The 16,001-nt window shown below is 38.9% G+C and overlaps 1 protein-coding gene across 2 annotated transcripts in view; it reads left to right on the top strand.

Moving 5' to 3' along the window:
* Positions 1–4,268: 4,268 nt before the first annotated feature.
* The window catches only part of USP18 (ubiquitin specific peptidase 18), a 61,428-nt gene continuing 49,695 nt past the window's right edge, over positions 4,269–16,001 (top strand). The window contains exons 1-2 of one of the 2 annotated variants that reach the window (XM_028121138.2): positions 4,269–4,425; positions 15,197–15,454. In XM_028121138.2, coding sequence (XP_027976939.1) covers positions 15,298–15,454 — 157 coding nt within the window. In that variant the 5' untranslated portion in view covers positions 4,269–4,425; positions 15,197–15,297. The remainder of the gene's footprint in view (positions 4,426–15,196; positions 15,455–16,001) is intronic. The other variant, XM_028121137.2, reaches the window with a different exon arrangement.

Below are 16,001 nucleotides of genomic sequence, written 5' to 3'. Positions count from 1 at the left end.
CCACAACAACAGAAAAAGAACAAAACAAACCAGAAAAAAACCCCACAAAAATAGACTCAAAATAGATGGAAGACCTAAATGTGAGATAGGAATCCATCAAAATCCTACAAGAGAACATAGGCAGCAACCTCTTTGACCTTGGTCCCAGCAACTTCTTGCTAGACACGTCTTCAAAGGCAAGGCAAACAAAGGCAAAAATGAACTTTTGGGACTTCATCAAGATAAAAAGCTTCTGCACAGCAAAGGAAACAGTCGACTAAATTGAAAGACAACATACAGAGTGGGAAAAGATATTTGCACATGTCTTATCAGATAAAGGGCTGGTATCCAAGATCTATAAAGAAATTCTTAAATTCAACACCCAAAAAACAAATAATTCAGTCAAGAAATGGGCAGGAGACCTGAACAAACCCTTCTCCAAAGAAGACATACAAATGGCCAACAGACACATGAAAAAATGCTCCACATCACTTGGCATCAGGGAAATACAGATCAAAACCACAATGAGATACCACCTCACAGTGGTCAGAATGGCTAAAATGAACAACTCAAGAAACAACAGATGTTGGTGAGGATGCAGAGAAAGGGAACTCTCTTACACTGTTGGTGGGAACGCAAACTGGTACAGCCACTCTGGAAAACAGTGTGGAGGTTCCTTAAAAAGTTAAAAATAGAGCTACCCTATGACCCAGCAATTGCAGTACTAAGTATTTATCCAAAGGATACAAACATAGCAATTTGAAGGGGTACCTGTACCCCAATGTTTATAGCAGGAATGTCCACAATGGCCAAACGATGGAAAGAGCTGAGATGTCCTCGACAGGGATAAAGAAGTGGTGTACGTACACACACACACACACACACACACACACACACACACACACACACACACACACTGGAATATTACTCAGCCGTCAAAAAGAATGAAATCTTGCCATTTGCAAGGACATGGATGGAACTAGAGGGTGTTATGCTAAGCGAAATAAGTCATTTAGGGAAAGACAAAGACAAATGATTGCATTCATATGTGGAATTTAAGAAACAGAACAGATGAACATAGGGGAAGGGAAGGAAAAATGAAATAAGATAAAAACAGAGAGGAAGGCAAACTGTAAGAGACTCTTAACTCTAGGGAACAAACTGAGGGTTGCTGGAGGGGAGGTAGATGGGGGAATGGGATAACTAGGTAATGGGCATCTAGGAGCACTCTTGAAGTAATGAGCACTGGGTGTTGTATACAACTGATGAGTCACTGAATTCTCCCTCTGAATCCTATAAAAAAACTGGAAATAATTCAGATATTCTTCAACAAATGAATTGTTAAACTGTGGTGCAATGTAATATTACTGAGCAATAAAAAGGAGCAAACTACTGATATACTCAACAATCTGGATAAATCTCAAGAGAATTATAACATGTGGAAAAAAAAGAAAATCTTTTCCAAAGGTTTATACACTGTGTGATTCCAAATACATAACATTTTTGAAATGACAAATTAGGGAAAAGAAGAACAGATGAGTAATATCAGATGAGGAGGGGGCAGGGCTGGAAGTAAGTAAGTGTGGGTATAATAGTGCAACATGAAGGATTCTTGTGATGGGAATGTCCTGCATTGACAGTGACTGCATCGGTGTCAATATCCTGGCTGTGACATGTGCTATCGTTTTACAAGTTAGAAAAACTGGAATTTCTCTGTTGTATTTGTTACAACTGCATGTGACCCTACAATTACCTCAAAATAAAATATTTAATAATAAAAAACCCCAAATGAATAATATTACGGCTTGGATTCTGTGTTGGTAAAAAAGAGTTAATATAAAGGACAAGTTGGGTAATTGTCAACATTTAAATATTTACTGTATGTGTTAGATAATTGTATTTTATCAATATTAAATTTCCTGATTTTGACAATTGCCCTCACTTTATGTAAGAAAATTTCTTTGGTTTTAGGAGATGCATTGGATTATTATGGGTGGTGAATCTTGATATGCAATTTCCTCTCAAATAGTTCAGCAAACAAAAGAACACTGAATTAAAATATATACATATAGGGTTTGTGTGTGTGTGTGTGTACACAAGAGAGAAAAGTAATAAAGCAACTGTGCCACAATGTTAACAGTGAGTATAGTATATGGGGTCATTGTAATATTTTTGTAACTTCTCTGTAAGTTTAAATTTATTTTCCAAAAATAAAATATTTAATTTAAAAAAGTTCTCCATTAAGGCAACAAATTGCCAGAGGATAGAGAATAATTTAGGAAAGGTAACAGATGCCAATTCATAATCTGTTTTAGTTCTACCCTGAAATCCATGCCAGAAACTTAAGAGTTCTGTTTGCTTCAGACTGTTGAATCACAGATCTGTACTTCTGAAACAAATAATGCAAGATATGTTAGGAAAAAAGAAAAAGAAGAAGATAGCAGGAGGGGAAGAATGAAGGGGAGTAAGTCGGAGGGGGAGACGAACCATGAGAGACGATGGACTCTGAAAAACAAACTGAGGGTTCTAGAAGGGAGGGGGATGGGGGGATGGGTTAGCCTGGTGATGGGTATTAAGGAGGGCACGTTCTGCGTGGAGCACTGGGTGTTATGCACAAACAATGAATCATGGAACACTACATCAAGAACTAATGATGTAATGTATGGTGATTAACATAACAATAAAAAATAAAAAAAAGAGTTCTGTTTGCTTCAATTTATCTCCACTCACTCCTTAAAAGATTGGGTTTACTCAAAGGAGTTCTATGGGAGAGATTCAATCTACACACCTTAAAAGAGAACTTGTAATTTATTTTTGGAACCATGCAAAATAAAGTTTAAAAATAAAAAAGCATATCTTGATAAAATGCAGAGGAAAATCGTGTGTAGAGAAATGAGCTATGGGAAGAAGTACTAATATGTATTTTATTAGTCATTGATCTTTTCCCCCCTTTTTCTTAAAACACCACTTGCCTTTATCTCAGGCAACAAAGCCTGTCCTTTTCCTACAACAAAAATCAGCATCAGGTTCTATAAATTGTTCCTCAACTTGTACAAAGAGCTTTTCTCTAAAAGTAGCTTTCCACAGTAAAGGAGAACTAGATAATCCCATAAAGTCAGCCAAACGTCTTCCTCTGTGACTAAATTTTTAGGCAGAATTTTCAAGTGAGGCAGTTAGGTATGGCTTCTTGTCTGGCACTTCAAATTAAAAAGGAAAAAGAGAAGAAAATCCATCTGCAATTTTCAGCGAAACAATGCAAGCTACAGAAAATGCTTCTTAGGGCACAAACTTTTTCTTTTTCTTCCTTCCTTCCTTCTTCCTTCCTTCCTTCTTTTTTAAGATTTCATTTATTTATTTGAGAGAGAGAGAGCCACAAGCTGGGGAGGGGCAGAGTGAGAGGGAGAACCAGGCTCCTCGCTAAGCAGGGAGCCTGTTGCAGGACTTGATCCCAGGACCGCAGGATCATGACTCCAGCCAAAGGCAGACGCTTAAGGGACTGAGCCACACAGGTGCCCCCCAAACTTTCTTTTGAAGCAACTATTACACAGTTTCAATTTAAACTCTTTCTTGCCTCGTTTTGAGAAATGTCAACCAATGCTTTCAGAGAGCATCATCTTGTTAGATCTTCCCATTTTAAGTTCTGAGAAATAAAGTTTACTTTCTTTCCCCTTTGTGCGCCTCTATTCACCATGTCTGTTTGCTTCTGCTGGCTCCGTAGAACAGCAGCAGAACAAAGGAATAAGGACTTTATACCTGTGTGCCACATTTCATTGAATCTACAAGTCATTGATTTTAAGATACACAATTTCAGAAATTACGAAAGACAAAATGTTATGTATACTATGAAACACCAAACGACTGTAAGACATATCCTTTTTTTAATATTTAAATTCACTTAGCCCACTTATAGTACATCATTAGTTTCATGTGTAGTGTTCAATAATTTATCAGTTTCTATGACACCCAGTTCTCATCACATTACCTGCCCTCCTCAATGACGCATGATCATAAAGAGCCAGATAAAAAGACCTATGTATTCTCGGAATCGTAGGGAAAGCGCAAGTACCAGAAGCATAGCATACATCTTTAAAAGCCAAAACCCCCCCGCGGCTCGCTGGGTCTCCCAAACTCCCGGGTGGGGGTGTGCATCGCTCCTCCTTCCCGCGCGGAGGTAGCGGCGCAGCCCGCCTCTCGCTGAGTTTCACTTTCCTTTCAGTGGGAAACGAAAGCTGGGCGGCCGCGGTGGGTGGGCGGGGCCTGAGCCACCCGGGGAGGAGCGTCAGGCGATCTAGCGCTAGGCCAGATGACTGGAGGATCCGGCTGCCCCTTCGCGGCCTCTGTGCATTCTCTGCCGAGCTCGGTGCCAGCAAGGCTAGAGAAGCTTTCTCTGAGTTTCCCTAACATCGAGCTTCGCAGTGGAGGTTTGACGCTTCCGTGGAAATTGAGGCAAGTTTGGTGTTAATTCTGGAAGCTTTCTTTCCAGGGAAGACATCCAAGGGGGCTTTGCTCAGATGCCACCTGGGCACTCAAGGAATTTATTGGATTTTGCAAATTATAATAATGGTCTATATTCATTACATATATTGGACCCATGATTTTTTGCAACCTGATGTATTTACTTGGATTTCTTGCGTTTTGTTTTTAATTTAAAAAGAAATTCCAAAAGTGTTGTAACCTTGTAAAAAATTTTGAAAAAATGCAGATAAGTAGAAACTGAAATGTCTTTTGCTCCTCAATTCAGTATCATTTTTCTGTATACTTCACCAGAAATTTTCATTCATACAAGTCATTAAAATTATTTTGTGATTTGCCTTTTCCCACTTAACAGTATGTGACGGACCTCTTTTTATTGCAAAACATATAGATATGTCAACCTCATTTTTAAAAAATTGGTGCATAATATGGCAAGTACATCATTTATTTAAACAATTCGTAGGCATTTATGTTGTTTCTAGTTTTTACTGGTATAGATGCAGCACTACACATTTATGTACACATTCGTGTGAATATATTGTGAAAAATTCCTGGAAGTGTAATTGCTAGGTCAGTGAGCATATATATTAAGAAATTTGAAAGATTTTTGTCAAATTGTGCAAATCAGAGTGTTTTAGTCTTAATCCCCCTCCAACCTCCTCTCCTTTTTTTTCCTGGAAGAAAGCTAAATTTAGATGTTTAAATATAAAACTTCATTCTATGACTCTTGAAAATCTGGGTTCGAAGTGTTTGAAAATTAAAACAGTGGCTGTAACTGCATGTTTTACAGCATTGAGGTAGTTATATTTCCAAATTGGTCCAGAAAACAAGGCAAATTATTTATATTTTATTTTTATTACAATTATTATTATTATTAGGTTTTTTTTTTTTTTTGAGGGGGGAGAAGGCCATCGGAAGAGAGAGCGAGAGAGAATCTTAAGCAGGCTCCATGCTCAGCGCAGAGCCTGACCTGGGGCTCAGTCTCAGGACCCTGCAATCATGACCTGAGCCAAAATCAAGAGTTGGACACTTAACCAACCGAGCCACCCAGGCGCCCCTTAAACAAGGCAAATGTTTTAAAACATTTAAAAACATTTCTTTATAGTGTTGTGTAGTGGCAGAGTGAGGCGGGAGGAGGGTGTTTAAATCTAGATATCTAGGCTATCTAACGTGTTCATAGGAACAAAATGGGTAGAATAACATAAGTATATAGTTCCATCTTTATTTATGGAGCACTATCAAAGAACTAAAAAAACCGCTTTTTGTTTTGTTTTTCCTTTTTCACTATTAAAAATGTGTTGTGCTTTTGGCACTTCTATTTTTTTAAATTTTTAATTTTTTATTATTATGTTCAATTAGCCAACATGTAGTATATCATTAGTTTTTGATGTAGTGCTCAAGGATTCATTAGTTGCGTATAATACCCAGTGCTCATCACAACACGTGCTTCTGGCACTTTTACACAATGAGGGGCTTGCAAAGGGGGAAATACTTAACATGTACACAGCCTCAGAAGGTAAGTCCTAATGCCTTCCACATGGGCTGCTTCTTTTAGAGAGAGTAGTCCCAAGATTCATTCCTTCTTATTTGGGGTTTCATCTGGTATGTTCTAATCCATGTACAGAGCACATTACTCAAGAAACATACAACAAATGATTAAAGATGAGGTCTAAATGTGTTGTTGCCATGATGGGTTGGATTTGAAAGACTGTGAGGTGGTTTGTATCATGTTCTAGGCATGTTAATTTTGTTCCTCTTAGGGCATTTAAAGACAGTCAGTTTTCTTTATGGAGAGTCCAGTTGTGAGTAAAGAGCTCAGTTAGCGACCCAGGCCACCCAGGTTTCCTGCATCACATTTTTTGCTGTTTCTTGAAAGACCCTGATTGATTCTGTCGCTACAGTGATGGTGGACTTAGACCTGCTTCTATCATTCACATCTACTTATTTTAAGGGTAAAAATTTGGGGAAGGTTGGGAGCTAGGTTAGTTTAGTTCTTTGGAACCAAAAAGCATTTAAAAAATAATAGACTATTTTTTAGAGCAATTTTAGGTTTACAGCATATTTGAGGGGGAAGTACAGAGTTCCCATATACCCTATCTCTCCGCCCACCCTCATCTCAACCATTATCAATATCTGGCACCAGAGTGGTATATTTGCTGCAGTTGATGAGCCTACACTGAGAAATCATTATCATCAAAAGTTCATACTTTACAATGGGGTTCACTCTTGGGGTTCACTCTTGGTGTTGTACATTATATGAGTTTTGACAAATGTATAATGACATGTATCCACCATTATAGTATCATACAGAAGAATTTCACTGCCCTAAAAATTCTCTTTTGGAGCCAGTTTTTTGAGTCAGGGCTTGAGTTTGGAAATTCAGCTTCCCTGGAATAAAACCATCCTTTTTTCTTTGGTGTGTGCTTATCACCACTTGCTTAGCTCAACTGCATGTTCTCTGCCAACTCCGCCTTTCTCCATCCTTCTCAGATCTCTAGGTTTCATTTTCTTTCCTTTTGTAGCCACACCTACCTGTTTCCCCTTTGTGATCAGCTGTGAAGATTTTCCTTTTGGAATCTGGCCTGCCAGCCTACCCAAATGATAGTAAATGATAGTAAAACCACTGGGTTTTACTGCTGCTATATTTGGCTGACATAAGTAGTTTTGAGATCTTTTTTTTTTTAAGATTTTATTTATTTGCCAGAGAGGGCATGAGAGAGCATGAGAGCACAAGCAGGCAGAGCTGCAGGCAGAGGGAGAGGCAGAAGCAGGCTCCCCGCTGAGCAGGGAGCCGGATGCGGGGCTTGATCCCAGGACCCTGGGATCATGACCCAAGCTGAAGGCAGACGCTTAACCAACTGAGCCACCCAGGCATCCCAGTTTTGAGTCTTGATAGAGTATAGAACAATGTATCTGGAAAACACAAGGCTGGCCCTTTTCTATTCTGTTTCATCAGATTTCCCTCAGTGTCATCTTAAAATCCTATTTCTTGCTCATGGAATTGCCGACTGCCATCATTTCTCTCTTAGTTTAACCTTTCAGGCTGAGCCTCATAAGACTATGAGATTGTTTTTATTTATTTATTTAATTTATTAAGACTGTTTATGACTATTGAAAATAAATACTAAGAGGGCACCTAGGTGGCTCAGATGGTTAAGCGTCTGCCTTCGGCTCAGGTCATGATCCCAGAGTCTTGGGATCGAGTCCTGCATCGGGCTCCCTGCTCAGTGGGGAGCCTGCTTCTCCCTCTGCTTCTCTCTCTCTCTCTCCCTGTCTCTCATGAATAAATAAATAAAATCTTTAAAAAAAAAAAGAAAATAAATACTAAGTAAAAGAGGTTATTATCTGAGTCATTTAACATAATTTATTAATATATGCCACTTATATATTTAGGTGTTTCCCAACTTCCAATTTTCACCTTGCTTCATATCTTGTAAAAGAATTAAAAAGAAATTCGAACAGTTCTTCTCATCCCTAATTTGTTAATTTTTTGGATCTTGAAATAGGAACACTATTGCCAACAAAGGTTCCCTTAAGAGATATTAAATCTATCCCCTAAATGAATTACTGCTTATTTAAAAATTGCATATTAATTACAAGAAGTTTGGAAATTAAGAGAAATAATAAAACAATGAAAAGAGTGATTTGTAATCCCACCAATGAGAGTTACTTTTTAATGACATTTTTGGTATATTTCATCCCAGTCTTCTCTCTCTCTCTCTCTGTAGTTATATTTATGTTTTAAAAAATTAGGTTCATACCATATGATTTTTTTTATAATTTCTTTTTTTATTCAATGAAATGTTATAGTCATTTCCCCATCTTTCTTACTCTAAAATGATTGTAATGTCACCATAGTATTTCATTTTATGAGTGTGTCATAATTTACTTATCTTTTATTGTTGCATTTCCATTTTTTTTTTTTGCCATTGTAAATAGTGCTTCAGCTCTTGAATTTGAAATCATCCTTTTATTTTTTGGCAGTTGACAACAACAAAAAAATCCCCCTTTGAAAAATCATCTAGTGTTAATTAAGGAGGAACAAAAAGATATTTAAAAGAATAGACAAAATGGTAATGGAATGATTTCACCCCATTTTCCTAAATGCTGCACTTTTCCTCATCAGTATTTCATTTTATTTGTAAAACACTTAAGGAAAAGAGGCCATAAAAGTGAATCTCTTACATAGAGCTTTATATGTATCTCTGATTATTTTTTATTTATTAAGTTTTAATTTTAATTCCAGTATAGTTAACATACAGTGTTTTATATTAATTTCAGGTGTCCAGTATAGTGATTCAATCATTCCATACATCATCCAGTGCTCATCATGACGAGTGCACTCCTTAATCCCCATCACCTATTTCACCCATTGATTATTTTCTTAATTTAGTATTAATTGGTACTCTTTCAGCTACAAGTGACGGAAAGCCTTTTCAACTAATTTTAAAAACAGCAGAGGAGGGGCATCTGGGTGGCTCAGTTGGTTAAGCGTCTGCCTTTAGCTCAGGTCATGGTCTCACAGTCCTGGGATAGTATCAGAGTATGAAAGTGGAGATAGTTTTTTTTTATTATTATATTCAGTTAGCCAACATATGGTACATTGTTAGTTTTTGATGGAGTGTTCAACAATTCCTTAGTTTTTAAAAGGAAAATGTGATTCTGCTACCAAAAGGAGGGGCAGTGGGCTGGCATAAATGACAGATGTTCACTATGATCATTGTTGAGGTTGTGATAAATGTTGCCAAATTTGTGTCAGGGCTGGCTATAGCAGCTTTTACTCCCAGTGGCAGCATGTGGAATGCTTGTGCAGTGGAAGTATGGAAAGCTGGTTGGTGGTGCTAGATCTGGACCAAGAGTGTTCTATCTTCCATATCTCCATAAATAAGCAACATAAGGTTTTCACTAATGACTTCCTTAAATGCAAATAAAGCAACCAGGAAATCGTGCACTTTTAGAAACTAATACAGAAGATTCTTCACGAAACTAATTAAAGGTTGTTGTCTTGCATTGAAACCTGTATGTCACTGGTCAACCCTTGACATCCTAAGCTTCTTTAGTACTTGTTGTCTAGAACATCTTCTCAAACTTTAATGCATATATAGAATAGCCAGGAATCTTGTGAAAATGCAGATTCAATTCAGTAGGTCTGCAGTGGGACCTAATATTCTGTCTTTTTAATAGACTTCCAGGTGATGCTGATGCTGCTGGCCCAGAGACCTGCTTTTCTATTCTTTTTAAAAAAATTTTTAATTTAAATTCAATTTAGTTAATATATAGTATATTATTAGTTTCAATATATAGTATATTATTATTTTCAGGTAGTTATTCATCAGTTGCATATAACACCCAGTGCTCATTACATTAAGTGCCCTCCTAATGTTCATCACCTAATCACTGCATCTTCCCCCCACCTCCCCTCCGGCACCCTCAATTTGTGCCCTAGAGTTAAGAGTCTCTTATGGTTTGCCTCCCTCTCTGTTTTTATCTTATTTTATTTTTCCTTCCCTTCCCCTATGTTCTTCTGTTCTGTTTCTTAAATTCCACATATTAGTGAAATCATATGGTATTTCTCTTTTTCTGACTGACTTATTTTGCTTAGTATAATACTAATTCCTTCCACGTTGATGTAAATGGTAAAGTATTCTTTTTTGATGGCTGAGTAATATTCCATTGCATATATATATACACTACTTCTTTATCCATTCATCTGTCAGTGGACATCTCGGCTCTTTGCATTGTTTGGCTATTGTGGACATTGCTGCTATAAACATCAGGGTGTATGTGCCCTTTCGAATCACTATGTTTGTATCCTTTGGGTAAATACCTAGTAGTGCAATTGCTGGGTCGTATGGTAGCTCTATTTTCAACTGTTTGAGGAACCTCCATACTGTTTTCCAGAGTGGTTGCACCAGCTTGCATTCCCACCAACAGTGTAGGAGGGTTCCCCTTTCTCCGCATCCCCGCCAACATCTGTCGTTTCCTGACTTGTTAATTTTAGCCATTCTGACCACTGTTAGGTGGTATCTCATTGTGGTTTTAATCTATATTTCCTTGATGCCGAATGATGTGGAGCATTTTTTTCATGTGTCTGTTGGCCACTTGGGATGTCTTCTTTGGAGAAATGTTCATGTCTTCTGCCCGTTACTTGACTGGATTATTTGTTCTTTGGGTGTTGAGCTTGATAAGTTCTTTATAGATTTTGGATACTAGCCCTTTATCTGATTTGCCATTTGCAAATATGTTCTCTCATTCTGTATGTTGTCTTTCAGTTTAGTTGACTGTTTCCTTCGCTGTGCAAAAGCTTTTTATCTTGATGAAGTCCCAAAAGTTCATTTTTGCTTTTGTTTCCCTTGCCTTTGGAGACATGTCTAGCAAGAAGTTTCTGGGGCCGAGGTCAAAGAATTTGCTGCCCTTGTTCTCCCCTAGGATTTTGATGGACTCCTGCAGAGACCTGCTTTTCTAAGTAGCAAGATTTAAGACCAGTGGTTCCCAATATTTTAACAAAACAAAAAATCAGGACCCACCCCCTCAAAATAATAATTGGTCTTTTAGTATCCATTATTTGAGAAAACACATTGAAAATTACTATACATTCGGAAAAACTTTTACATGAGGTTGTATTTTTGTAGTCATGACAGCATCTGCCTACATTTTGGCATCTTTTGGCAGAACACTAAAGAGCTGAGTTAAAATCAGTATTTGGTTACAGTTGAGCCATCTGCCCCTCATCTTTACTTAAATGTGCACCAATTTCAGTATCTTCATTGGAATAGAAGGACGGGAGGACCTTATAGCAGGTATCAATGAGAAATATTTGTATTCTCAAGACGATTTTTAGTTTGATTATTTCAGTAGTTTTCAGTGGACAAACTAAAGGCACTAAGTTCTGTAAACTATAGCATTAGGCTTTTTTTGTGTGATTAAACTTCTAAGCACATAATGTCTACTGTTCCATAGTGTTTGAACATCTCATGTGAGTCCAACAGAACAATTCCAAAATCTCTTTGGTATCAAGTAGTGTGCTCTTGACTGATGAAGAACTGCTGTCACATCACATGCCCTCCTTAATGCCCATCACCCATTGTAATTACATTTCTAAGAGTCTATCCTAAAGCTTGATTTAACGTCTGGTTCTTTCTGATGGTCAGATAAACTAGAGGGCTGCAGATTTATTGGCATGGAGACGGGGGAACAACTGAGGAAATCTTTTATATATGCCCCTGAGTGAAGAGAAGGGAGACATAGAGAAGACAATATAATTTATGCTTCCCAGCTTAGACCTGGGCACAGGACTGAGAACTCTGGACAGAGAGCAGCTGCAGGCAGAAGTTGAAGCCCTTTCAGAAAGAATTCAGTGAAATCCAAGGGCACAAGGCAGTGGGAGGAGCTGGGCATGTATCCCACCTCCACATCAAGCCCCTACCTGGAAATAGGAGGGAACCTTAATTCACTGATTGTTTTACCTTGCATTGCCTTGCAGGTACTCAGTGGATACTCTGGAGTGGTAGTGGCAGGGTACAGTCATTGTCACCTTGTTCCAAAACACATGAGAGACTCCTCCTGAGATTCCAAAATATGCTTTGGAGCATTTACGGTTGGCTGAAGTCTGTGTTGTCAGGAGAAAGTAAAAGAGTAGGGGGATTTTGTTTTATGTGGTTAATATGACCTTATTTATAGCTAAGTTTTGTTGTGTCCATGGACCTTTAGTTTGCATGAGGGACATCAAATAGGTAGAGAAAAGTTTTATGCCTAAAAATGTTCACTATAGTGTATTTGTTACAATTGTAAAAAATTGAAAAATAACGAGAATAATCCACAAATTTTTATTGCTACATCAGTCATCAAAAGGTATTTATAAAGAGCTTGGGAAAATTTATGTTATAATGTGAAATGAGAAAAACAGTAAAATATCAGCCATGTCAAAAATATTTAGGAAAAATTACACCTGGGTGGCTCAGTTGGTTAAGCATCCACTTCCTGATTTCAGCTCAGGTCATGATCTCAGGATCGTGGGATTGAGCCCGAAGTGGAACTCTGTGCTGACTGTGGAGCCTGCTTGGGATTCTCTCTCTCTCTCCCACTATTATTCCCCTGCTCTCTTTCTCTCTCTCTCTCAAAAAAAAAATATATATGTATATATAGGATAAAAGATTGATACGTACCAAGTAGTGCTTATCCTTAAGTCCTGGAACAATGAGTGATTAATATTTTCTTCATTTTACATTTCTGCATTTTACAAATATTCTCCATAAGTTAGCATTATTTGAAAAATAACAACCTTAAAAATTATAATAAAAATCTTAAAAAAATACATGTATTTCTTTCCTTGGTGGGTATTTGTGTATGTACAAGGGGACTGTTTTCTCTAGGAACAGCAGTGATTTCTCTTTCCAGCTGCCACGGTAATTCTCCAGAATGCATAATTCAGTGGGACACATTTGAATGCTTCCACTTGAATTAAAATGAATATCTAGAAGGAATCACAGGCTTCAGGTTTGGAATGTAAACAAGAGATCTTACCCTCCAACCACCATTCAATTCCTTTCTATACTCTCTCTTTCAAGGGCTAGCCCAGCTTCTGCTTACAGACAAATTACTGCTGCTGGAGTTGGCTTGCTGGCTGTGCGAAAGTTCTTTATTTTGAAATGAAATCTATTTCTTAGTTTTCACACAGTAGGTAGTTTGACCTCCCCTACCCTCATGCCCAAAGACAAGAAATCTAAGTAAATCTAATTATGTCTCTTCCACATGATAGCCTTTTAGGTATTTGAAAACATTAAGTCCTTATTCTTTCATGTGTTCATTCATTCATTCAATGCTTATTTATTGAATGCCCACAAATGCTCTGTGCAAAGTGTAATGGAAGCAGTTGAAGATACAAACTCCCTGCCTTCCAGATGCTCACAGTTTAGGGTCTCAGGTCAAATGCTGAAACTCTGAGATGTGTATGCAGGAGGTTACTGGGGAGTACCCTTGGGAACAACATCTGGGAGAGGTGAGCAAAACGGACAGGCAGAGGGAAGAGCTGCCAGATAGATGCAACAGAGGCCTCAGCTGATCTTAAGGGGAGTTCTGGAGCTTGCTGACCCTTCAGAGCTATTTCACCTTAAGGCAAGGTGGTAAGATTTTTCTACCTGCTATTGTCCAGTCATTGGATAGGGATAAATTTCTTTTCAAGGGTAAATTACCGGACAGGGACTCAGTGGGGACCTGTCAACCAGTGCTCCCTTCAGCCTGAGAAATCATGTTGGTCCTGCAGGAAGAGTGTGTGCAGTGCATCACTATCCTATACAAGTGGAGAGATAGCTATTTTCCACAGTAGAATATAGCAAACCAGTTATTTGACTAGCTCTGAGTACAAAGTGCACGGACAAATAGACAACATGTAGGCTCACCTGAGGAGCCAGGACAGGCTTCCCAGGAAGTCAAGGGTATGGATAGCAAGGAGAGTGCTTGTGAGCAGCCTTTAGGTGGTAGAATTGACAGTCCTCAATGATTGTTTGGGCCTGGGAGTGAGGAGAAAGGAGACACCCAAGTTTCTGGTCTGGACCCCCTTGGTGCCTGTTGTGCTATTTACCAGAGTAGAGAACCTGCTGGAAAGAGTTTTATGGTAGTCTGCTCTGAAGAAGAAAAAAATGGAAACATGTGGGACAAAGGTAAGGAGTGTCTAGCCTAGTTGTCATTTCTAGCCCTAGAGCTTTATAAACCAGACATTTCTTTCAGTCTAAGACTTGTCTGTTTTTGTTTTTGTTTTGTTTTTAATTATGTTAGTTAACATACAGTGCAGTAGGGGCACCTGGGTGGCTCAGGCGGTTAAGTGTCTACCTTCAGCCCAGGTCATGATCCTAGAGTCCTGGGATCGAGCCCCACATCAGGCTCCCTGCTCAGCGGGGAGCCTGCTTCTCCCTCTACCCCTCACCCCACTCTTGTGCTCTCTCTCACTCTTTCTTTCTCTTTAAAAAAAACCATACAGTGCAGTATTGGTTTCTGGAATAGAAGTCAGTGACTTACATATAACCCGGTGCTCATCACAAGTCCTCCCTCCCTTCCTTCCTCCCTCCCTTCCTTCCTTCTTTCCTTCCTTAATTTTTAATTTAAATTCCATTTAGTTAACATATAGTATATTATTAGTTTGAGGGTAGAATGTAGTGATTCATCAATTGCATATAATACCCAGTGCTCATTACATCAAGTGCCCTCCTTAATGTCCATCACCCAGTTACCCCATCTCCCCACCCACCTCCCCTCCAGCAACCCTGTTTGTTTACTATAGTTAAGAGTCTCTTATGGTTTGCCTCTCTCTCTGTTTTTGTTTTAAAATTTTATTTATTTATTTGACACAGAGAGAGAGAGAGAACAATCAGGGGCAGCTGCGGAGGAAGAGGAAGAAGGCTCACCACCAAGCCGGGAGCCAGATATGGGGTCAGATCCCAGGACACTGGGATCATGGCCTGAGCCAAAGGCAGACGCTCAACCGACTGAGCCACCCAGGCGCCCCTCCATCTCTGTTTTTATCTTATTTTATTTTTCCTTCGCTTCCCCTATGTTCATCTGTTTTGTTTCTTAAATTCCACATATAAGTGAGATCATATGGTATTTGTCTTTCTCTGATTTATTTCACTTAGCATAATACACTCTAGTTCCATCCACATAAGACTTGTCTCTTTGGAATCAGAACTGATCACATGAATATGCTTTCCCTCTTCCCTTATCCTTACCTACCTGTGGTATGTTTTCACAGAACTCCCACCAAAGCTGACTCATGTGAACTCTTCCTGGAAGTGTGCAGTCCTGAAGACAGGCCGGGCAGCCCCAGTGGCCTAGGGATTGGAATGATCTTTAATGATTCAGGTGTTGGGGACCCTGAGGAAATTTGCCAGTGCATCCTGGCTGTGTCAGCATTTCTCAGCAGAACGCATTGAGAAGAAGGAAGAGAACAACATGAAGAGGAAGAAGGAGGAGCTAAAGGAGCGCCTCAGTGCCTGGGACTGTCCTCATGGTCATTAGATCCCTCACATCTTTCTCTTTTTGCTGCATAGAAATGCTTTGCTCACCCATTACTCTGAAGCAGCAGAGCTTTGTGGTTAATGACTCCTGATTTCTTATGCCTCCATTTCTGCATCTGTAAAATGGGAATAATCATAGTCCTGAGCACATAGGGTTGTTGGGAGGGGTAAGTGAGATAATCTATGGAAAGTGCTTTAGATTAATGCTTGGCTTCTAGCAGCAGCCAGCATTAGTTTCTGTCTTTACTGTACACCTGTGTGCTAGGATGTCCTAGAGGCAAGGTGCTTCTGCTGATTCAGGAGCCGAAATATGTGATTACTTGCTGTCCCTGGATTTTTTTTTCCATCTTAATGCCCTATTTTATATACACAAAAGTCCTTTCCCCGGGAACTCTGAGATTAGTGGTATTTCCTCCCTCTTAAATTACTCACCTTGTTGGGGTCAGCTGAGCCCAAGTTAAGTTGGGAAAGGAGAGATTGGTTGCTAATACGTCAGAGAAATGCTGTCTTTTGGCTTTCTCACATCTTTGTAAGTTACTT

Source organism: Eumetopias jubatus, unplaced genomic scaffold, assembly GCF_037043125.1.
Source record: "Eumetopias jubatus isolate StellerSeaLion01/CBP00866 unplaced genomic scaffold, mEumJub1_p1.0 scaffold_8, whole genome shotgun sequence".
NCBI lineage: Eukaryota > Metazoa > Chordata > Mammalia > Carnivora > Otariidae > Eumetopias > Eumetopias jubatus.
The sequence above is the reverse complement of the archived record's forward strand: the minus strand, read 5'-3'. Positions and strand labels throughout refer to the sequence as shown.